We start from the raw sequence: 25186 nt of genomic DNA, 5'->3' as shown, positions 1-25186 counted from the left end.
TTGGTTTTTATCGGCGCTTGATTCCTTTTCGAAACATTAATAATGGATTTCACTTTTGGTTTTAATCGATCTTTGCTTTGGAATTGATTTTAAAAAATTACCATCAGCATGGCAAGACTCTATTATCCTAATTTTTTCATCTGGTGATCAACTAGCAATCAACTAGCAGTTTCTGCGATAACCTCTTCATTTGGGCGAAATTTCTTACCGGTGGGCATTTTTTTTGGGTCCGCAAACAGCGAGTAGTCGCTGGTATAGTCGAAGTAACCGATATAGTAATTCTTAAAGCTATCGGCGAACTCAAAGGCTAAAAAACCAATACAAAGAAGTAATGTCGCTACGAATTGGATAATTTTTACTAACCGAGTTTTATGATTTGCTGAATATAAGAATTTACATATCAAGTTTGGTTTCGAGGGAAAAAACCATTACAAGCAACATCAGATTTGACCGAAATTCCTTTCTCAACTGTATGTAAAATAGTCAAAAACAAACCTTATGAACGCAAGACGCGATGTGATACGGGATTACCGAAACCTTTAGATGTTTATCTAATAAAATCATTAAAAAACCAATATACGACTGTTACAAAAGCAATGAGCTTCCTACAATTGAAATCATAAGGAAGAAACTGAATACTTCCGGCCATAACGTGAGCTGCTGTGACAAAACTTTTCAGAATTGGATAAAGAAACTAGGATTTAGATTTAAAATAATAAACAAACGTCAAGCAGTTATGGAGAGCAGAAGAATAGTGGAATTGCGTAACGAATACTTAGAACAAATAACTAAATATAGACAAAAACAACGGCAAATTTTTTATTTGGACGAAAGTTGGTATGACACTTACGACAAAGTTACGAAAGGGTGGATTGATGGTTCGAGAATGTGTATGCCTAACATGCCTGCTATCATTTGCGGCAGCTCATCAAAGTACCGAATAAAAATTCGAGGAAAGATTAAATACAAAGTTTTTTAATGGATAACCATTTGTATTTTGAAGATTACTATACCAACAATCATCTACTTGAAATTTTACAGAGAAAAACATTTGAAAAAGTGTATGCCCTCGAGAGTATTGCTGAAAAATATGGAGATCGATTGTATATATATGTGAGTAAGTAGTTAGGCTAGGTTAGGTCACAAGTAAATGGGTCTATTCGACCCTCCACCGCAACCCGCAAGGGTTTATTGTGGTTCACACCTATTAAAGTGCGAGTAAATAGTATTCAGAAGTAAAATATAGTTATTGTGATTCTTATATAATCAGAAATGATTATTGAATAACAAAATTAGTTAGCTCCCCAAATATTTTATTAACGGGGAACTGCTGGAAGGTAGGGGGCACTATATCGTTTACTTGAACTATAAGTGAATTAGTAACTGTATGAAAAAAAAATTACTAAACTTTTTATAGAGGTATTCTCTTCTTCAAATATTTGACATTGAATTATCAAGTGAATCACTTGGATATATGCTTTTTAAACCAGAGAAAATTGTAACTCAACCACCTTGGTTACTACACAATGTTTTTGTGTTCGTAGAAAAAGTAAGTAGGTATGTATATAATAAAAATAATTTGACTTGTTAGTTGAAGAAAACATCTCTGAACATCGTTCATATTTATGTGTTCGTGAAAAGAAATAGTAGGTTTATAATTAAAATAATTTGACTCATAAGTGAAAGAAAACATATCTAAACATCGTTCATAATTTTTCTGTGTTCGTGGGAAAACAAAGTAGGTATAAGAACAGAATAATTCGACTCATCAGTTATAGAAAACATCTCTGAACATCGACCATAATATTTCTGTGTTCGTGGAAAAAGAAATAAGATGTATAATTGAAATAATTTGACTCATCAGTTGAAGAAAACATCTCTGACATCGTCCATAATATTTCTATATTCGTGGAAAAAGAAAGAAGATACATACGTTCAGTATTAATGTATGTTTAATGTTTATTTCTACTTATATAAAAACAGAGCCCACCAAATTGCGCTGTTTCAGCTAGCCGTAGGACTCATCAGTGATGCTAGGCTTAACCACGAATGCAGTTCTGGTTTCGAAGAACAAGCCTGAGCATATATAATTTTGGACATCTCCTCTTACAATGACGTCATCAAGAAAGTTGACAGAAGATTCAAAAACACTTCGAACTGAGATTTCCACTTGACAGTTTGCAAAATCGCGACACGTGTTTCTCTATACAATAGCAGCTTCAAGCGTCACAATGTGACGCATCACAACGTGACGCATCTTCAGATGTCACTAGTGACACATCTTTAGGCGTCACACTGCGACGCATCTTCAGGTGTCACGAGTGATGCGTCACATTGTGACACAACTTGTGTGATGCGTCACAACTTGACGCATCACAACGTGACGCATCTTCAGGTGACACAATGTGACGCGTGGAGATGTAGCGGTTTTGTAAATTATCAAGTATTGTTCACTTCTGTCATATTCTTGATGGAAACAATAAGTTTTGAATATTATTGGTAGCACCCACCTACCTTATTCTCTTACATTACCAAACCCCCTCTCCTATTATTTTTGATCAACTGTTGATTAATTGAGTATATTTCTATGGCATCGGATATCACATTTCCGATTAATCGGTCTAAGCACACATGCAACATCATCTATTGTCCTGTGGAATAAGGCATGCTTTTCACCACAAAAACTAAACTACTTTCACACGAATCAAATTCGACGTGAATCAATAATTAAAATTATGAAATTAATCAGAAAATAAATTTGATTCATGTCGATTTTGTTTTTTTTTATTATTCTTCAACTCATTTTGTGAAAAAGAACCTACAGTTTTAGTCTACTGTGTCCTACGTCAATAGTGTCAATGTTACTGTCATGCTATTATGTCGAACCTATGAAACACAAGAAAAAATTGTTTTCACAACGATGATGTGACGACTTCGAGGTGTGATTCCATTTATCATATCGGGAAAAATACTTCATTTATAGAAACAAACTTTGGAATTAATTTTTCTTCGAGATATGAATATTTCTTTGAGACATTAATCACATAGTTTTTTTAAGAAGTGTTTTAGATACAGTGGCCTCTTGAAGCTGATTATGAACAAATACTTGACAGTCAAATCAACGAATTATTTTTTTCGGAAGTCCTGAAAAACAGTTTCGATTTTGATGATTCCTTTTCCAAATATTTGATTTCTTACTTCATTTATGATCAGAAACTTTTTGAAAAGTGGACAAAATTATTTGAATTAGTTAAATGACACTTATGATCAGTTTGCGTAGATTTTGCTGAAAAAATCTTGGTATATTTAACATTCAAAACAAAGTCGCAAAATGAGTAGAATAGGTTAGGTTATGACATTTGTGATTGTGCGCACATGAATAACCGAACCGAAGTCAGCAATATCCACCATAGCCGAGAATACCTACCACAGAGAAGCGACAAGGACGGCCACTCTGTGTCCCTTTTTCGTAGACGCATGCGTCGACTTGGTTGTCTCCCCGTCATTCTCGGGCTTAGTTGTCTCCATTAGTCTGTGAGCACTGAGCAAACATAATGAGATACGTAGTTACAAAAGGTACCTACCCAACTCGGTATACATTAAAGTTATGCTATTTAAGCAAGAGTTTTCAGGAGATAATTAGTTTTGAAGAATCCATCGTGAGAGAAACAGTAGAAAATTCAGTAATATTCAAGGCACTTGAAATTAAAATTAAAACAATGCTCGAACAGGACAAGCGATGTGTGATATCTATAGATGAGATGGATTTAAAATCCAAACTTTTTTCTGATACAGAATGTGATGAAATTATTGGTTTCGAACATATTGGAGAGGCAAGTAAGAGGAATTCCATATGTAGAAATGTTCTCGTTATTATGGCTAGGAGACTTTATTCTCCCTGGAAACAACCGATTGCTTTTTGTGACAAAAATGTCACAAATCGAGTCAGATTTAGAAAATGTTGGATTATTTCCATGAATAGTGTAATTAAAATATGGGATGAGCTTTCCAAATCAAATTATAAATATTTAAAAACGAGACGACTCAATTCAGATTGTCTTGAAAATTTTTTGGTGCTGTAAGATAACAATGCGGAAATAATGTTAACCCGACCCCCATACAATTTCAAAGATCATTCCGGAAGTTGTTTTGCCAACATCATTTTCATTCCAATCATATGAATTGTAAGAATGATTTAGATGATTTATTAATCAGTATACAATCCACAAACGTGAATGATATATTTATATCAGATGAGAATCACTTTTCTCCAGCCCTTGCCCTTCCGGATTATCATTATAAAAATGAAGATGTATGTACTCAGAATTCATTCATTTACGTTTGTGGATACATTTTAAAAAAAGCTCTTCAAGTTCAAACATGTTATGTGTGTCACTCTTTCAGCACGAAGTGCAGGACTTTGGATGTACATCGTTTGTTAAGCTATTTTAAAGCTTATACTACGAAAAAAAACATGTTTGGAAATTTGCGTTCACCACCAGATAAATTCATTAATTTTATATATCAGTTGGAATGTTTATTTAACAATCGATTTATAGAAATTTCTACTGGGGGAGCAGTTTCGAATATATTATTCAACCTAATGAAGGATGTAGATTTTTTTCATCCTTGTGAAAATTTTCCAAAAATGTACATAATTAAGCTATTCATAAGAATGAACATTTTTTATAGTATCAAATATACTAATAGAGATATCAATAATGTCAAAGGTAAAACTGTAAAAAGGAAACAAAAGATTCGGTCACATTTTTAAATTAAGAGGTTTTGGTAAAATATCTTGTTTCATTATTTTTTCATTCGAAACCTTACTTAATTAAAACCCTCAGATTGTATTGATGTTGTTAATGAAAGTTTAAGTTAAGATTACATAAAATAACAAAAGTCACTTCTATTCATCCTTAGTGGACTTATTTATTTCAGAGGATATAAAATGATTATATAATATAAGCATTATTCTATTATCGTAACTTTATTTTAATTTTCTATCTAATGAATTGGATTTACAAAATAAAGTAATTTAATTTATTTCTTAAAAGCCAATTCATCATAAATTATAATAAATTGGCAACAAAGTTGAATATTCTCTATTATTACTGCGAAAGTTGTTCAATTAGCAATATGAAAATTGAATGGAGTAAGATGCCCTTTACACTATAATTCTATATTTCACAGCGAGCCCACGTACTACACTAGAATGTAAGAGTATGTATTTTTATTGGTGTATATCGCTGAGCGGTCATTTTTCTCAGTGAACCAGGTTGTTTATCACTCAAAATCTTCGGTTCGGAGTTGGGACGCCGAACATCAAAGGATCCGACGTTAATGTCGCTTCTCTGTGGTAGATATTCTCGGACCATAGTATAATTCACAATGCTGCAAGCGAGTAGATTGAATCTTTCACAACGAACACTTGATGCAATTAGACTGCAAATCATTCCACTACAGATGAAGCAGAAATCGCACGAGAAGAGCACCGTGTTCAGTGTTGTCATTATGTCATTCATTATGAAAACTGATTTTATATTTTATATTATATTATATTCACTTGCCTCCTTTTTCTGCAGACTAATCCAGCATTGGTCTTACTCTATTGAAACCAGTTGTTGTTATACTGATATATCACGATGATTTTTTCCAAAAACAAATTCCACACAAACTTGACATTTGTATAAGTATCATACATATTGTTCAAACAATACAAATGTTTGTAGCCTCCTTTCGAAATATTTCCGATTCCAGATAATAGAAACTGAATTTGAAAAAAAAGTCGGAGCCAAGGATTTTCTTAGATTATCTGATCATTGACTCCACTATAAAACCCAAGACCACCACAAAGTTGAAGCTTCAGATTTCACAATTATTTATATACAAAGTTTTGAATGAAACGAGAAGTAATTGTTAATATGAGGATATAAAAAACAAAGTGGCTGCAATAACTTACGGTGAAATTGTGGCTGATTTAATCACTGCAGGTGGGCAGAATTAAACTTTTGTACTAAATTTTCGGGAGAAGCATGAAAAGAGCTGAAATTCCACTGAAGAAACAAATTCTGAAGATGGCCTTCTAGACTCGTATAATTATTAGTATACATGTCTGTAGTCACAGTTAGAAACAACAAATATTCAGTAAGCATTGTACTTTTCATCACACATAATTTAAAATAATGCACACTGAAACCAGGAAGCTCAATACCATCTATTGAAAAAACAATTCGGTAGAAAAGCAACTTTGTGTACATTGGAAAGTTCAGTAATTTCCCCCATTCACCACATCACAGAGTTACAAAGTGTTATTATTTACAGGAAATATATATTTTCATAAACTATACACCTCAGGATTTGATCTCCACATACTTAATTTGAAAATATATCACGACATGTTTCGCTAACACAGTAGCTAACACAGTAGCTTCATCACTGTCGATAAAGCTAGTGTGTTAGGGAAACATGTTTCACTAACACAGTAGCTAATACAGTAGCTTTATCACTGTTGATAAAGCTAGTGTGTTAGCGAAACTTGTTACGCTTTGTTAGCGAAACTTGTTACGCTTTGTTAGCGAAACTTGTTTCGCTAACAGGTCGTGATATATTAAAGCTTTATCACTGTTGATAAAGCTACTGTGTTAGCTGAACATGTTTCGCTAACAGGCCTTGAAACAGGTCGTGATATAATAAAGCTTTATCACTGTCGATAAAGCTAGTGTGTTAGGGAAACATGTTTCACTAACACAGTAGCTAATACAGTAGCTTTATCACTGTTGATAAAGCTAGTGTGTTAGCGAAACTTGTTACGCTTTGTTAGCGAAACTTGTTTCGCTAACAGGTCGTGATATATTAAAGCTTTATCACTGTTGATAAAGCTACTGTGTTAGCGGAACATGTTTCGCTAACAGGCCTTGAAACAGGTCGTGATATATTAAAGCTTGATCACTGTTGATAAAGCTAGTGTGTTAGCGAAACATGTTTCGCTAACACAATAGCTAACACAGTAGCTTTATCCCTGTTGATAAAGCTACTGTGTTATCGAAACATGTTTCCCTAACAGGTCGTGAAACAGGTCGTGAAACAGGTCGTGATATATTAAAGTTTGTGTAGATCAAATCGTAAAGTGTAGTTTATGAAATTACTATAGATCTTCAAAAAATTGGCCGAATCAATCAGATAAAAAAAAGGAAAAATATACGTGTTTTACGATACTTCTAACAAGGCATTGGTTTGATTCACAAAAAAATCCTATTCGTCTCTTTTGAAAAATTCAAATTTGGATTTTTGCAAGTTATTACAAGTATTTGGGTACCTAAAATATAATTTAACGTTATTCAGCTGTTTATAATTGAAACGTTGTTTCCAAATGAATTTTGTGTTTTGAAAGCGGAGAAAGAATATTTTCCGAAACATCGACGAAAGATGAGATGGGAAATGTAATTTTTTCCATTCGATATTCAATTTGTATGAAAAATTTGTGAATATAGTTTGCCCTTTATTACTCTACAGCTGATTCTCTAGTTTTAGCTTTGTTTATTTTTTATATTGTGAAAAAGCACATAGCAAAAAAAAACAATAAGAAATAAATCGTCTTGAATGTAACAAAAATTATTTCTCAAATTACAAAATCATTTTGGCTTTCTCCAACATATTTTCAATTTTTTTTAGGTGACACAGTGAAAGTGAAGGATCCTCGTTTTTACCAGCTGGAGGAAAGTGTCCGATTCACTTAGCTATAGCTCCAGTCGTGAAAGAATGTGAATCACCAAATGAAGGTATGTAAGTTTAAATACTCACCAATTGATCCACCACTGTATAAGAAAGTGGACGAACGACCACATGAAAATGATTTCTCGTGAAAATAGAGGAGAACTGTTATATTCGTAGTTAGTCAAATAGTGAAAGCGTGTTAGTTACAGAAGAAATGCATCAGCTAGATAAATGTCACAAAATGTTAAAAAATTAGCGTCAACATTTGTGGGTGAAATATCGAGTGAATGAAAAATAAAACACATGGAGCATATTTCGTAATATAATCTATTTATATAAATTTGTACAAAGTTCATACAATAAACAGATCTCCAATTTTTTGGGGGTTTTTCTCTTTGAGATAGTCACGAAATATGTGACATGTACCTAGATTAATGCAAAAAGCATTTTAAATAAATAAATAATTCATAAATAGTGAATACAGCAAGAAAATAAATACTACAAACTACGTATTTTTTGCTCCGGATGCCAAACTGCTCAGTTTCGAAATGAAAGATTCTCTATGATACAGAAAAATGGAAAGCCAGAAATATTGAGAAAATAGAAAGCAACAAGCTATTGTTTAATTGAAGTTTAGCAATCAGTGGTTGATGTTCACTTATTTTTGTAAAATAATTTAGTCGAGTTCAAACAAGTTGTCAGTGAGATGAATATAAAATTATTAATGAATTGGTGAAACCATTGATTATAATTTCTCTGAGGAGACACCAAAACTACAGAAAGCAGCTAAATTTGAACTGAATATCAATGTTACACACTAGTTAGGACGGTCAATTCCTTGCCAAAAAGTACTATCAGATACTTCATGTTCATTATCTTCATAAATAATTCCACAAAAGTTCGTGAACCACCATGAATTTTCAACAAACTCCAAAACTAAACATTTTGGCCCCAAAGACCACACCTTTGTACAGAATTTTCCGAAACAAAAATAGAATCTACACTAGATCGCCACACTACAGTCTATCACACTTTGTTAGCAACTTTGCGAGTATGATGTTTTCTAGACTTTTTCGATTTCTTACTATGCTTTAAGCTTTTGGACTCACGTGATCGTTTAGCCTCGATAACGTCCTCTAAATCAGCCTCGTCGTCATCGTCATCATCGTCATCGTCGTCATCGTCGTCGGCTTCTTCGTCGTCATCGTCATCATCGTCATCGTCATCTGACAAACCACCTAAGTCATCGTCATCGTCGTCGTCATCGTCGTCGTCACTGTCATCGTCATTAGCGGGTACAGGCTGTACGACGACCGGCCTCACCGAGTTTTCGACAGCCTGTCCCTCAGCTATGTCAGAGTATGTTCCAGGTTCGTCAGTACTAGCACCTTCTATTTCTCCTGCAGCTTGTTCCTGGGCGTCCAATTCCTCGCTTGGGCTCAGCTCGGAAGGTGCTGCTTCTGGGTCTACGGATTGAACTGGGGAGGGTTCCACTACCGTTGATTCTTGTGTTCCTGCCGAAGGAGCGGGTTCGTCTTCGTCTTCGTCGTCATCGTCGTCGTCGTCGTCATCGTCTCCACCTGGAATAAAAATAATTATTTTCAGGTGTGAAATGAAATACTGAAAATTCATTGCAATAAAAATACTGTTTTTGAATGTATATGAATGATCTGTTCCAACTAATATTGCTTTAAATATGAGGGGTTAAGGAAATAATTTGACGAAAAATTAACTCAATTAATATAGGACTTGTCAACAAAGTTCAAGAAACCTTCATCAATGTATCACTGGATTATAAAATTTACTTTCGCAACCTGCCAATATAACTTTTTTCTATACATCCATGAGAAGTCAGAACTCTTTCGGAACTAAGTCTATGATAGAAGCTGTTTTGACCCACGATTGTTTCATCGTGAGTATGAAGGCTTAATGCACACAAGAATTACAATAACTCTTGTGAAAAGATAGGATGAGAAAAATAACTGTTAAGATGTACTGTAGACAAGACAAGATTTAATTCTAACTGTACTCTTACAAGGTTTCAATCGTAATAAAATGAATTTTACACAAATGCAATGTTTTACATCGGTGGGTATTTTAGAGAAGGGGTAAGAGATTGATTTTTGGAGGGATAAATAAAGAAACAAAGGTTTGGATTAATATAGCTGGGAGAGATCATAATAGCGGGTAATTCCAAGATATGGGTTACTAGGAATAATTAAGGAATTATAAATGTACGGGTTGCTTGAGAAAAGATATTTGGGAATATTGAATTTTATGAGCATAAGTGGATTAGAAAGACCCGTAAATTTGAGACCAACTGGGAAACCCAGATTATGAATAATGAAAAATTAAATAACTTAAACAAGATTAGTTAACAATACATAAAATAAAAATAATGCCGTTAAACATTCTGTTTTGTTGTACAAATTTGAGAGCTGGCAAATCTAGGCTAAATACTAAAAAATTAAGATTCACTTGAAAAACATAATAATTTCGATAGAGAGATTTTGGGACCGAACAGAAGCTTTATGAGGTGTGGCCCATTAAAATTGGGAACGTCCCTGAGAAATATCATTCATTTCTCTATTTATTCAATGGAAAACGTTATTTTTTGGTAACGGGAAGTACGTACGCCATTGTAAATATGTAAATCTTGATAGGTTGCGTTTTGTCATTGAAATTACTTGACGTTTTGATTTTTGAAAGTTTGCATTGTTTTTGTTCGCATTCAAAGTCCAGGTACGTATGTACCCTCTGTTGAAAGTGAAGAAAAATGTAAATATGGCCACTTTCCCAAAGATTATCGCATTTCTTAAAAGGAATAATGTTAATCCAATTCTAAAAACTACACAGGCCATAGCAATCCATAGTGATTTGCTTATAACGGTGAAAAGATCATAAATTTCAAGGGACACGGTGGCTGGAAGTCTACCAAGGTTGCTGAAGGATATATGGATAATTCATTTACCAAGACCATTCATCAATTAGTAGATGAAAACAATCAATGTGAATGTTTCTGTTAGTATCTTTCTGCTGTTCAAATTTCAATATACAGGGCTATTCAAATTCGTTTCTGTACATGGGGATCTCGTAAACGATAAGAGATAGAGTGTCGGTTAAATTCTGGCAAAGTTGCGTATTTTAGAGACCTAATCAATGATGTAAAGAAATCGGGTGTCATCTGACTTTGGCCACCCCCATTTTTGAATTTTTAAATACGGACCTGTATTTTTTGTTGTAGTTTTTGGATCGTAGACGTTCACTTCATACTGAGAAATTAAATTCAATTTTATATTTCGGAATTTTTCGGTAATATTCGATTATAATTGTATGAATTATTCACTTTTAAATTACGGCCCTCTATGTAGGTATCGTAGATTTTTTCGAGAGTTTTTTCCATTTTTAGGTACCTATTCATATTTTTTCCATTGCTCTGAGCGTTTTCTACAATGAACTTCGAATAAGAATATTATCTACAACAAAAATATATTATTGTATGTGTTTTGATGAGCAGACAAAAAAAATTGTTGCAGTATTAACATCCAAAATGAACACTATAATTATAATGGAAATTAAAATGAAGTAAGTAATTTATATGCACAAAAAATGAATTGTGCAGTAAATGTGCGAATTGGAGTCCTTTCATTTCGAGGCAAATAATGGGACAATAAGATGGTCTGCAAGATCACCAGATCTTACTATTTTGGACTATTTTTTATGGGGGACATTGAAAAATAGGATTTACGCTGGCAGAGAGATAGAAAATGTGGAAGACTCGAGATTGAGGATTTTGAATTATTTCGCAACAATGCAGCAAATAAGTGTATTAATGGCAATACATAATATTGAAAAACCGAGTTTAAAAATGTCTCGAAATGGAAGGACTCCAATTTGATTATTTATTGCGCCAATAATTTTTTTGGCTCCCTATATAAATTACTTCATTTCAATTTTCATTACAATTATAGTGTTCGTTTCGGATGTTATTATCGCTATCATTTTTTTTTCTGCTTATTAAAACACATATAATATAGTTTTGATGTTTCAAATAATCATAAAAGGTTTTCTTATTCGAAGTTCATTGTAGAAAACGCTCAGAGCAATGGAAAAAATATGGATAGGTACCTAAAAATAAAAAAAATTGTAGAAAAACTCTACGATACATAGGGAGACGTGAAAGTTGCTATTATGTTTTTATTATTATGTTATAATTCCCCCAATTATAATCGAATATTACCGAAACATCCCGAAATATAGAATTGAATTTAATTTCTCAGTATGAAGTGAACGTCTACGATCCCAAAATCTACAACAACAAATACAGGTCCGTATTCAAAAATTCAAAGATGGGGGTGGCCCAAGTCAGATGACACCCTGTAGAAAAGATTCATGGATATATTCTGAGAGCCCACATCAAGTGCCAATAGCAAAATGTGGACAGATTTTCAATATGTCTGCGAATAAAGAAGATATAGACAAAAAAATAATATGGGATTTTTTGGTTTTTCCTGTGTATCTCCAGAACCAAAAGAGCTATATTCGATTTCTTTACAGCATCGAATAGGTTTCTAAAATACAAAACTTTGCCACAGTTTAACCGATACTCTATCTCTTATCGTTTACGATATTCCCATGTACAGAAACGAATTTGAATAGCCCTGTATAATACAAATAAGAATTAAAATGTTCGAATAAATATAATAAAGAAATGTGTCTCATTGGTTTGATATTCTACAGGGTGGCCGAAAAAATAATGCATGCAACACGTCCAACATGCCCTAAAACAGTTTTTTTGACTCGCTGACTTTCAGAACTTGCCTACAGCTCATTCTAGAATTTTGTCTACTCGTCCAAAAAACAGTATTTTTCGGACTAGTTACGTGAATTACTATTTTGAAGCAATTACAAGTAAATTAGCCAAGGCACTAATACTTCATTACACGTCGGAGCTTAACTTCTAATCTCAGACAGCAATTATGGGTTTTGATGTATTAATCGATTTAAAACCTTTTAATTTCCAGGTAATGAAAGACCTACTATAAGACAGAATTCAGTGACAGAATAATAATGAATAATAATAATAAAAATGAATAATGAAATTATTATATGTCACCATACAATTGATAATATTTATAATTGAGAAGCCCGGCATATATATTTTTTTGTTTGATCCCTTACAACGCATGTATGATGATGATATTAATATTATTTCACGTTAAATATTGTACATGTTTTATTCATGTAATTGAACCAGCTTGGTCTGTTCGGATACAAATTAAGTAAATGAATAAATAAATAATTGAAAAACCTATTTAATGAAACTGGTTTAGCATCAAAACCGATTCGAAAAAAAAAATCTCTCACCTCCCAGAATGTCATCAAGGAAACTTCCGAAATAGTCATCGTCATCATCGTCGTCGTCGTCATCATCATCCGATGCGACACTGTCGTCATCATCGTCATCATCATCGGAAACGCCGAGATCTAACTCGCCATCGTCATCATCGTCATCGTCGTCGTCATCTTCAGATTGCCTTCCTTTGACCTGAAATGAGACAAAAAAAAAGGTTCATGAAAATATGAAAAAGTTGAAAGTCGAAAGAGTTATGAAGAAACTGAATCTACACTTGGGGCAACTAAAAGAAGCGTCATCAATAGGATACGTGATGAAATACATACTTTTATATAGCATCCCTGTTTAATGAGGGAGAGAGCTTTTGTTTGGGTGATAGCATACGTTCGGCAAACTAATACAAACAGTAGTTTGAAAACGTCGTTGTAGAATAATAATATTGCTGTCATTCTTGGATCACTGTACTTGCTCAGGGCACATAATTCTCGGACCCAACGATCACTTACCTCACGGTGTGGGGAGTGGTCGTTATTTGATAATGCTAGCGCCCCCTTCCAAATGTAGATAGATAGATTTATTGAAGTCTTCGAATTGAACATATGAAAACTTAAGTCAGTAAGGTATAAATATATAACTAAAATACAACAAAAGATTACAAAAGATTATCACAGGTTTATAAATTCGTGGGAGTACATTTTAGTATAACTCAATATTGAAAAAAAAGAGAAAACAATAAGATAACTGTCACAGATATAAACGCATTTGTCTAAAATATATAAATATCAAAATATAATGAAAATGAAAATATACTCTCGCATATATCATGTCTATATTTGTTAGGATTATAAAAATTTTGATATCTATCCTTCTGTTTTCTGCAATCGTCATGAAGTTGCCATAAAAAATTCTTGCATCGAATACGGTTCCATGTTACACAACAAATCGAAAACTAGAATTTTGAAAGTATGCCGTCTGCCTTCTTCTCTGATTGTCAGTGGTAAATGAATGTATAGTTTGATGGCTATGTAGCGTGGACCTCTTTCTGTATTTCTTAGTCTATGTTTAGGAAGAACGAGGTTCGAATTGTTCCTAGTATAGTACTCGTGAATGTGTTTATGAATAATGAATTTTGTTGTCATAAACGAAAATAACACAAACATAAATATAGATCCCATAAAAAGTAAGATTACTTTTAAAAATTCCGCGACAGGAGTCTGTTAAGTTCATGTTAAGCGTCAAGTGACTTCTCAAAATTCTAATTGCATAACATTTGCTAGCCAGTTTTTTTGCAAGATGCTCAATATGTACGTCAAAGTTTAATTTGTCATCTAGATAGACCCCTAACGTTTTTGTACATGGTGAAAAATTCAACTTTTCAGGGCCCATGTTCACATACTCTGGAATAATGATGGAGGTGTCAACTGTTCTGAAAACTATACAATTAGTTTTGGCTGTATTCAAAAGAAGTTCATTCTGAATGAAATATGTTGAGGATGTAAATAAAATTCAATACATCACTTTCCAAATTCATACGGCAGTCAAGAGTTGTTTGGTGCTAGTATTTTTAAAAATTTCCGAAAAATCGTTTATATAAATGATAAACAACAAAGGACCTAGCACACTTCCTTGTGGAACACCTTTATGAATATCAGCTATGTCAGAGTAAAAAACTGCTGTTTGATGTTTAATGCAAACTTTTTGTTTTCTGTTGCTAAGATACGATATCATGAGATCTAAAGCTTTACCCCTGATACTATGATGACACAACTTTTGTAATAAAACAGAATGGTCCACACAGTCAAAAGCTTTACTCAGGTCCAGAAAAACACCACAAGCCATAGAGTCTTGTTTTAGTAAAGAATGAATTTCATCTATGAAAATTAATGATATGAATGACTGATATCTAAAGAAAAAACAATTGGAACTTCCAAATGTACTATGAAATCAAACAATACTGTTTCTGTATTTGTATCGGGGCTTCACGGAATAGGGTTTGACCAGCGCATACTACGGTAAAAAATAATAATCATGATAATAATCGACTTCATTTAGTATTTTAATATTAAATAATAGGCGAAGTTTAGCTATAGCTAATCTTACACTTAACCTAATATGCATTATAAGAAAATAGAGTAATTAGACAAAAAAATAGAAGAAATAGAAGAATCATTAGAAGTATACAACAAGGCACATTGTTTGAAATAAAAATTCAATTCTTCTGATCACAAATTGAATTTTGAAATGTGGATTTCGAGAATTGCATGAGATTTTTAATAACGGTGTTATGAAAAAATACAGCTACGAAGGACAAAGATTTTCTGAACATGGCTGATGAATGACGAGGGGTGTGTAGGTTTTGATTAGTTCTTACCTCTTTGTCGATTTATTGAATAGAGGAACAGGAATTTTAGATTTCAGTTCATAGTTATATTCCCTGAGAACGGACAGTGGTACCTAACCAAGGTTGGTACGAGTTTGGGAAATATGTTCAAATTTACGTATTTCCAAGATTGAGCTAACACAAGAATTTTGCACACGTTGTATTTTATATCAATTAGCCGAATGTGAGAATGGACCATAGACATAAAACTGCAGTAACGTCAATTACAAATACAAGTGGAATAAAAACACGGACATTATCGTACATAATTCCTCTACAAACCCTCAGCAGCATAACGTTGCTGCATTCAATAGTATGTTTCAGAGACTACTGACTATTTGATCAAATAAATCGTGGTCAACAACGGTCAACAACTCCATTCTTTCCAAAAAACTACAAAAGCAAGCCATGGACCAGGTCTACCCGAATTCAAGAAACGATAACGTCAGTTATAGGACATTGTCATATTTGGGTGAACCAACCAATAATATTTTCCGTTTTTTGAAGAAATATTGCGTAAATGTAGCTTACAGAACGAATAATAGTCTAAGTGAAATTATTGAGAACAATAAAGACAAAACTTCGGTGTCGGATAGATCAGGAATATATAAGTCGATTTGTGGCTCTTGCCCAAAACTGTATATTGGCCAAACAGGGAGAACATTTTCCCAAAGAACTAAAGAACATAGAAGAATTAAACCCGACCCTTCTATTTCTGTCCGAAATTCAGCTGCGACACATGTAAACAGATTTACCTACCTTTACATAGTTATCAAGAATGAACTTTTATTTTATACCTCACGACGTGCCCCGCGAACTTGATCAGATTCCACGGTCCAAAAGTGAAGGGGACCTACCATCATAGATATTGGAAAGATACATGTATCGGTGTCCTACAATCACTTTTAAAATCATCTAGGGATTTCTATGAATATCGTGACAAAATTAGTCAGTCAATTGTAACAATCTTTGTACTTTCATTTTCCCATACAGGGGAATTGAAAGGTTACACAAGCAACCGTTGCAAATATATTCCTTTGACATTTTGAATATTTTCTTATATTTTCAAGACTGTTTATATTTGCTATCCTGCATTTATGTTTTTCAGGCGGTCAAGGCAATTTTACCGGCCTATTCATGATCACAATTGTTATTATTTTCGTCCATAATACCTTATTTCTTCCAACACCCACCCCTAAAACCTTCACAAATCACAATCAATAACATTTGTTTTTTCATATGAAAAATAAAATGCAAGTCAATAAACGGGGTGGCAAACATTTTACATCATTATTATTATCTCGGTAACGGTAAGAGATGCAATCTTTATTTAATCAGACTAAAGTAGTTTTTTGAATATGAAGAAATGAATAATGGAATATCCAGAAGGAGTTGTTTCAGTTTGTCTTTGGAGTCTTTGAGGTAAAGAGAGGTTTTTGACTATATTTTCTATGGGTTCCAAATACGTTATATTAATTTCAGTAAGTCCAAATAATTAATAATCAATTATTTTTGAAACATGCAAATAATATATTATTTACACTGAAGAGGTGAATTTACCGGTTTTGTGATAGTTTCTGTCAATCTTCAAAAGTAGTCGGAATTCAGGTAAGCTGAGAATTAACAAGGTTTCATTTCATCAGTTCCAACTTCCATTGTCTAATATAATTTAAAATAAATTGATTTGAAATCCCTGAAAAAAATAATTAAAAAGATTAACAGAAAATAACAATTTTATTAAACAAAAAAAACTAAAATTACAAAGAAATAACATACAAGCAACAACCAAAAAAAATAAAAAATAGAAATATTAATAAAAGCTGAAAATTAAAAAATATTATTAACAAAAATTGAAAAATAAAAATTAACTTGGTTTGGAATCTTTTAATTTTTCATTTTTTGCTAATAATATTTTTTAATTTTCAGCTTTTATTAATATTCCAATTTTTTATTTTTTTGGTTGTTACTTGTATGTTATTTCTTTGTAATTTCAGTGTTTTGTTCAATAAAATTGTTATTTTCGGTTTATCTTTTTAATTTTTCTTCAGGGATTTAAAATCAATTTATATTATATTAGACAATGGAAGTCGGAACTGATGAAATACATCATGAAACATTGTCAACCACCTTTAAACAAACAATATTTCACATTCAAACATGGAGTTCCTAATAGGTATCAACATCTAATCGTATTCGCAAAATACTTGTGTGCTATAAATTTTTTGATAATTTTCGATATTTTAAATCGTTTCGGAATGATTTGAGATTGTATTGATTGAACAATTGATAAATAACCATTCTTTCAAAGTTATTCAGCAATTCAAGTCGAATAAAAATAGAAATATATTTTTTTAAATAATTTCCCCAACAATTTCTTATTGTTCATTCATTCTACATTTGAAGGTAATCGAGAAAATATATAACGGTAGATTCCTGGTCGTACTTAAGTTAAATTTTTTTATATTTATCACAATTTTTTCATTTTCATCATTTTCCAAATGGAAGAATTCCCTTCAGCATTTCATTGAATCTTCAAAAGTAAAAAATTAAATATAGTCTACTCCGACCTAAGTCTACTTTTGTTCAAAGTTTTTTCTTTTGATTCCGAAACCTTGATAATGGATTTTATTTCTCAAAAAATAATTACTACTGGACTATTTCTAGTTGAAATAATATAAAAACTGAATGGAGCTGGTTGATGAAAGTTTTTCCATAATAAAAGATTTTCAAAACCGTATCATATGATTCGATATACAATAATAATAATTATAATAATATTTATTCACCATTTGTGATACAAAGCGTATATATGGTAGGTCAATGATTGATTGAATGAAATGAAGAAAAAACAAATAAACACACGTGTTACAGTACGTCACTTATGAATGAAAAAATTAAAATTGCATTTGCATTTACACATATGAAATAATAAATAAAAATATGGCAATGTTGCTTGCTTATTCAAGCATGAATTATGAATAGATCTTAGTTTACAAACTTTTATTCTCTAACAATAATAATTTCGACCTACCCTCTAATCGGGTAATGAAGTCATACTTTCCGGTAGGTTGGCTTTCAAACCATTTTTTTGGCAATGTAGGGTTCAAAATTTATGGTTAAACTCATGTACCTCTGTGAACAAGTGAGTAGCATAGGTTGAGTTCAGTTTTCCGTCCTGAAAACTCTCTCTGTGTTCTTTCATGCATACTTCAAATGGTCGTCCAGTTTGACCTATGTAAAACATAGGACATGATTCACACTTCTGACACCAAATTTTCATCTTTGTTAATGTTCTGTAATGTTTATCCTCGCCATTTGAAATCGGTAACATTTCCTTTATGGCTTGACTGCATAATGTTTTGATACAAATTGCTGTCGTAACGCAAAGGATAATTTGCTAATGTGCGGATCATAACGTTGAATATTATCGTCAGAACAGAACATGCTCATCTCCATAATGAAAGCCAAGGAAAGTGAAGAGAACTGATGAAATCTAAGTTTTATAGTGAAAATTTTTCAGTAAACTGTATTGATGAGTTTGAAATTATTCACTCACCTTTCCCTTCGATTTCGGCTTCCTTTCGGCCACACTAACTTCGGTGTTTTTCACTTCCTGCTTTGCAACTGGCACTTCATTCGTTTCTACTGAAGGATCGGATTCAGGCTCTTTCACTTCAGTCTCTTTGGCTACTTCCGTAACCGTTGCACTTTCCGTTTTGAAAACACCCGGAGTTTCTTCTTGGATGACACCTTGTTTTTCGATACCGATTTCGTCACTGGGAGGTCGATCATCAGCCGTGAACGTTGTTATGGGGTTTGCCGTGATTCGAAGAAGGAGAACGCACAGGACTGCGCCGAGAAAGTATAGCTTCATTTCGAATCTGGAACAAACAGTTTGAAGATCAAAGCACCTTTGATTTAGAATGTAATATCTTTATGGAGAGTCAATATTTAACAGCATTCAAGTTGAGAAAACATATAGTACGAGGTCGGTATTTTGGTTTCAATTCAGAGATTGCACCAGTTTTATTGAATAGTGCTTATTCACTGTACGAGGGTGGTAACAGAAGTACCCGGTCCAACAAGGAATACACAAAAATTTTGAAAAAAAGTCATTTATTTTTCAACATAGTCTCCTTGCCGCTTTATACACTTTCCCCAGCGACGTTCAATAAATCCGATACCGTTTTTATAATAACTATGTTGCTCCTCAAAATAGCAATTGACTGCCAAGGTTCAATACCAGGGCCAACATTGTTTCTCATCTACCTTAACGATTGGACAAGTATAAATATCTCAGGAAAATTCACACTATTTGCAGACGATACTACAATTTTTTGGCAATAGGGCGATGCCAATGATTTAACTAAAATCATTGAGAAAAAAAGTAGCTTTAAATTTTTAGGAGTACATATCGATAGAATACTTAAATTTGAAGTCCACATTTATGCCTTGTGTAATAAAGTGTCGTCTGGTTGTTATATACGCAGTGAAAGTAGTCGCAAATGAACTTGGTTTAACAGAAGCTAAGACTGTTTATTTTTCTCTGGTGGAATCTCACCTGAGATGTGGAATTCCATTTTGAGGCGTATGTAGTGGATATGTACCACAAAATATTTCAATTTTGCAAAAACTAGCCGTAAGATATATGTGCAAATCAAAAAGTACAGACTCTTGTAGATTACTCTTTACCACTCACGGAATTCTAACATTGATTTCTCTCTTTATAATTGAAACAGTGTGTTTAATTAAGAAATATTTGAACAAATTTCAATCCTCACTAATCCATTATGTGACAAGGCAATCCAACAACATCAGTCATAAAGGATTCCATTGTCTATAATGGTTGTAAATGTTCAACCACTTGCCAAAGAATGTAACGGAAATAAAGTCTTTACAATGCTTCAGGAAGGCTGTGAAAGGTTTTTAAAGTGATGGACCATATACAAGAATTTCATAATGATTATTTAAAAAAAATCTTATTTGTTTATTATTTCCCAGTATTCTGTATGACTTATATGTTTTTATATATACAAACTGATTTTATGTATTAGGTGAAAATTGATCAATTTAAACGCAGTTTGTTTTTACATAAAAACTGAATTGTAGATTAAGTGAAATTTATCCACAAGATTACTCTTATGACAATGAAGTATATTCTCTCGCTCTCTCTCTCTCATCTTTCGAAAATCTTTGACTACTAAGCCATTTTTTCAAGTTTGGAAACAGAAAGTAATCACAGTGGGCTAAATCTGGCGAATAGGGTGTATGAGGTAGCAATTCAAACTTTAGTTCGTTAATTTTGGGTCATTGCGATAATGGATTTGTGGGCTGGTGCATTGCCTTGATGAAACAACTTTTTTCTTAGCCAACTTTAGCTGTTTTTGCTGGATTTCTTCACTCAAACGTTGCAATAATTTCGTCTAATACTCGACGTTGTTACTTTTCCCTTTTTTTAAGATAGTCAATGGAATTTATCCCACGCGCATTTAAAAAAAACCGATGCCATGACATTGCCTCCAGATGAAACGGTCTTTGCCTTCTTTGGAGCTAGTTCTCCTTTTTGAGTCCACTGTTTTGGTGCAATTGCCTGGTGGTAAATAATCGATTTGATTTATCTTTCTACAGTGTGACCCATTCTTAATGGAAACACCCCCCTAAAATTTGAAGTTGTGAATCGATTTTAATATTTTTTTTTTAAATGTCAAGTACTAAAAGGTCTACCTTAGGACAAAATTTGAAATGTTTATTGAAGTTTCAGGGCATACTACGATATTTTTTCTTAGTCAAAAATCGGGATTTTTCATTAGCGATTTTTTTATTGAAAAAATCACTACGCCACTGGATTTAGAGTGCCTCTAAACAGGTGTGACCAAAATTTCATGAAAAAATTATCATTTTTAACAAAGTTATGACAACTCAAAAATTCGAAAACTCACACAGCTGACAGTCACAATATATCATTTTTTTTATGATTTCAACAATAAAGTGCCGCCAGATGAAAAATAAAACAAATAGCGTAAATATTTTTAATGGAAATAACGGAATTACATTCATACAATTCAACTAACAATGAAGCAAAAAATTTTAATGAACGTAACTAATAACTAATTATTGAAATATTTCGATTCAGTGCAACAATTAATTCTAACTCATATTCTAGTAGCCTCCACTAATCCACCACGTATTTCGATACATGTGTCGTAGCGCTTACGAATGTTTCTGATTACGTTCCTCAGTTCTTGAGGGCTAATATCTGCACATACCTGTCGAATTCTTGCACAAAGTTCATTTCTATCTCTTGAGCGTTTTTTTTTAAACCTTTTGTGTGAGAAGTCTCTAGAGAAAAAAGTCCAAAACTGTGAGGTCTGGAGATCTGGGTGGCCACTCTATAAATGGACTACCACGGCTTTCCATCGGTTTGGAAAATGTTAGTTAAGCCATTGCCTCACAGCTCTGGCATAATGAACTGAACATCCATCAAACTGGACAATTAAATTTGATCGTTCATTGATTGGCAGCTCGTGAATAGTATCCCAAAACTCTGTGTTTTAAAATTCTAGAAACCTCTGCGCATTAATGTTTTCCTCAAAAAAGAAAGGACCAATAATTCGTTCGTTCAATATCCCACACCAGACGTTGATTTTTTGGGAATACTGGGTCCCATGGGCCCATAAACAATATTCTTCGCCTTGAGACATCTCCGAATAGTTTCTCGTGGAATATTCAAGTCTAAAGTGGCATTCCTTATACTGGCATTAGGATTATTTCCGAAATAATCTGAAATGATTTGATCATTCCTGTCATTCCTATTTCGTCGTTGTACAGGATTACTTTTCTAACATCATTTTTGATACTGCACCAGTTTCAAAGAATATTTTATTTATTTTATTTAACGTACCGCAGCTAATACGAGGACGATCTGGATGTCTCTCATTAAATACTCTACAAACCTCTCTAGCATTTCTAACGTCATCTCCCGAAAGGCGTACAATTTCAATTTTCTCTCTTACGCTCAATCTTGCAGCCACGACACAAAATAATTCGAAGAACTGTAAGGTAAATATTGTTGACAATAGTACACTTAAATCTTTCACAAGTGTCAAACTGTAATAACATTTCCATGGCAACTAAGATTTAAATTGAAATATTAGGTCTTAGTTTTAGTTAATTTGCGTGAAAACTTGAAAGTAATTCCGTTATTTCCATTAAAAATATTTACGCTATTTGTTTTTTTTTCATCTGGCGGCACTTTATTGTTGAAATCATAAAAAAATATTCTCATGGCTATATCTGTTGATATAGGGTGTTTTATGTAACAGCTGGCTGTTTTATGTAACTGTTTGAGTTGTCATAACTTTGTTAATAATGGATATTTTTCATGAAATTTTGGTCACACCTGTTTAGAGGCACTCTGAATCCAGTGGCGTAGTGATTTTTTCAATAAAAAAATCGCTAATTAAAAATCCCGATTATCGACTAAGAAAAAATATCGTAGTATGCCCTGAAACTTCAATTAACATTTCAAATTTCGTCCCGAAGTAGACCTTTTAGTACTTGACATTTCAAAAAAAAATTATTAAAATCGGTTTACAACTTCAAATTTTAAGGGGTGTTTCTATTAAAAATGGGTCACACTGTATATAATTTGAAATCATCTGCAAATATCAAACATTCAGATGATCTTATACAGTTTGGCAATGTGTTAATCAAGCATAGAAAGAAAAATAGACCCAAGTTGGAACCCTGGGGTACACCTGAGCAAGTGATGAATTTTTTCGAACAACCCCCTTTGAATACCACATATTGTTGGCGGCCCTTTAAATAAGATGCGTATAATTCAAAGATTCCAATTGAAAATCCTAGCTTACAGAAACTATTGAGCAAAATGTCGTGGTTGACCTTGTCGAATGCTTTTGAAAAGTCTGTATATATAACATCTAGTTGTTCAGCAAGGTCCACCACTTCATTTGCGCTTCGAGAAAATTGAATAAGGTTGGTAACTGTCGATGTTTTTTGATGTGAAACCATGTTGATTATTCGATGAATTAGGTCCAATGACCTAAAGTACTATTCCCGAGTAGAGAAGCTATGGTGTTAGCAAAACAAGTCTAGAATTAAAAAAAAAGTTTGTGAAAATTGTTCAATCACTATCATGGAGAGTGTTTATAATTTTCATCAATTAACGGATCAGTCGATTCGTAATTGCACCACTACTACTGTTTTCTTTTCACAGATTCGATTACTTTATTAGTCACGCAAATGAAAAACTTGAGGTCTATTGAAAATAATCATTCAAGTACATTAATTTACACAAATTGTTTTCTCAACTGGTATAATATGACGAGCAATGTAGTTTATTTGTTTTACGTTTTTTACTTCATGATCGCTAATCTCGAAGTGATGTCACAATGACTCATTGTCTTTTGAAATATAAATCGATGACTCTGATTTAATATGAACGCAGTGATGTCAACGATAACCCGATAAAGATACGAGAATCTTAATAAGAAAATTTATCGGAAATGTAGAGTAGCTCTTTACTCGTATATTAAAAATATTCTATTGATTACCTGTAAGGAAGATTCTTGGATATGAAGTGGAAAATCAATTGTTTTTACAGTACTATAAATTTTCCTCCCAGTGCTATCCTTATTTAATAACTTAGTGGACTGTATTACTTTAAAGTTAAAGGCATATTTGGACACTGGCTGTAAATCAAATTATATCAAAGGACAATTTGTTCAGGCACGTCTCAAATCACCTACACTGTAAGTTATTGGACTGACACTTATCAGAAAACAACTACTTTCCTGGCAAATACCACGAAGGGCTTGGATTATATCCGGCAGGTGTCAGGGCTGGATTCTTCACTGACACCTGTCGGATATAATCCAACGCCCTTCGTGGTATTAGCCAGGGGAGTAGTTGTTTTCTGATAGGTGTCAGTCCATTAACCTACTGTGTAGGAAGTTGAGACTGGCCTGAACAAATTGTTCTTAGATAATTTGATTTATAGCCAGTCTTCAAATATGCCCACTGACTATATGTGATTGTAACTTTGTAATTATCAGGATCTACATTACTTTTTCAACATACTTAGTTAACCCTGTAAATGGTTTTTAACTGTTGGGTAATAAAGGCTATTATTATTATAACCTCAAATTGTGAATAGATCTGCCTAACGTTCCGCATGCCGGAATATTAATATTTAAATTGACAGATATTTGGATTGGAATATAAAATAAAAGGTATTCACATAATAATTAATGAAATATTGATGAATTTCATAAAATCACCCCAATAACATACAAAGCAAGCGTAAAGATCCATTGTGATTGAAGTGTGATCTGTTTTGAGCTGTGTTACCACATCTTTTTCTAGTTTCTAAATATGCAGTGACGCTGAAAATCTCATTCGATATCAGAACTGAACGTTCTGAATGAGTGCACCTCGATTCTTCAATTACACCGCGAACAGAAAGTACTATTATAACGTTTCTGCTGGTACATGAGCATATACATTTAACAGTTAGGAAGCACTAATAGATTACGGCATTTCATTACCGTTCTCAGTAACAGTTCTAGGTATCTGGAGTGTGACTGGATATTGACGATTTGATCGACCCACTGATGCAGAAGTTCGGCCTTGAAAGAAAGTCACTCACAGTAGCTATTGTGTTAATGATAATAATAATAATAATAACCCGAAAATCCCGGATGACGTTCGAAGAG

At 33.1% G+C, this 25186-nt stretch overlaps 2 protein-coding genes across 4 annotated transcripts in view; one reads left to right on the top strand and one right to left on the bottom strand.

The window, feature by feature from the left end:
- LOC111505068 (dynein regulatory complex subunit 3) overlaps nucleotides 1–25186 on the top strand; it is a 111430-nt gene that overhangs the window by 5104 nt on the left and 81140 nt on the right. The window contains exon 2 of the mRNA XM_074171562.1: nucleotides 7675–7781. The gene's annotated coding sequence lies outside the window, so the exon portion shown is untranslated. The remainder of the gene's footprint in view (nucleotides 1–7674; nucleotides 7782–25186) is intronic.
- Nucleotides 1–25186, bottom strand: part of LOC111505074 (uncharacterized) — a 43246-nt gene that overhangs the window by 12628 nt on the left and 5432 nt on the right. For 2 of the 3 annotated variants that reach the window (XM_074171557.1, XM_074171558.1), the window contains exons 2-4: nucleotides 19009–19333; nucleotides 13084–13264; nucleotides 8826–9296 (exon numbers count right to left, since the gene is read on the bottom strand). In XM_074171557.1, coding sequence (XP_074027658.1) covers nucleotides 8826–9296; nucleotides 13084–13264; nucleotides 19009–19326 — 970 coding nt within the window. In that variant the 5' untranslated portion in view covers nucleotides 19327–19333. The remainder of the gene's footprint in view (nucleotides 1–8825; nucleotides 9297–13083; nucleotides 13265–19008; nucleotides 19334–25186) is intronic. The other variant, XM_074171559.1, reaches the window with a different exon arrangement.

This window comes from Leptinotarsa decemlineata, unplaced genomic scaffold, assembly GCF_025532065.1.
Source record: "Leptinotarsa decemlineata unplaced genomic scaffold, Ldec_3_MD MMD2_tig00000010_RagTag_RagTag, whole genome shotgun sequence".
NCBI classification, from domain to species: Eukaryota; Metazoa; Arthropoda; class Insecta; order Coleoptera; family Chrysomelidae; genus Leptinotarsa; species Leptinotarsa decemlineata.
The sequence above is the reverse complement of the archived record's forward strand: the minus strand, read 5'-3'. Positions and strand labels throughout refer to the sequence as shown.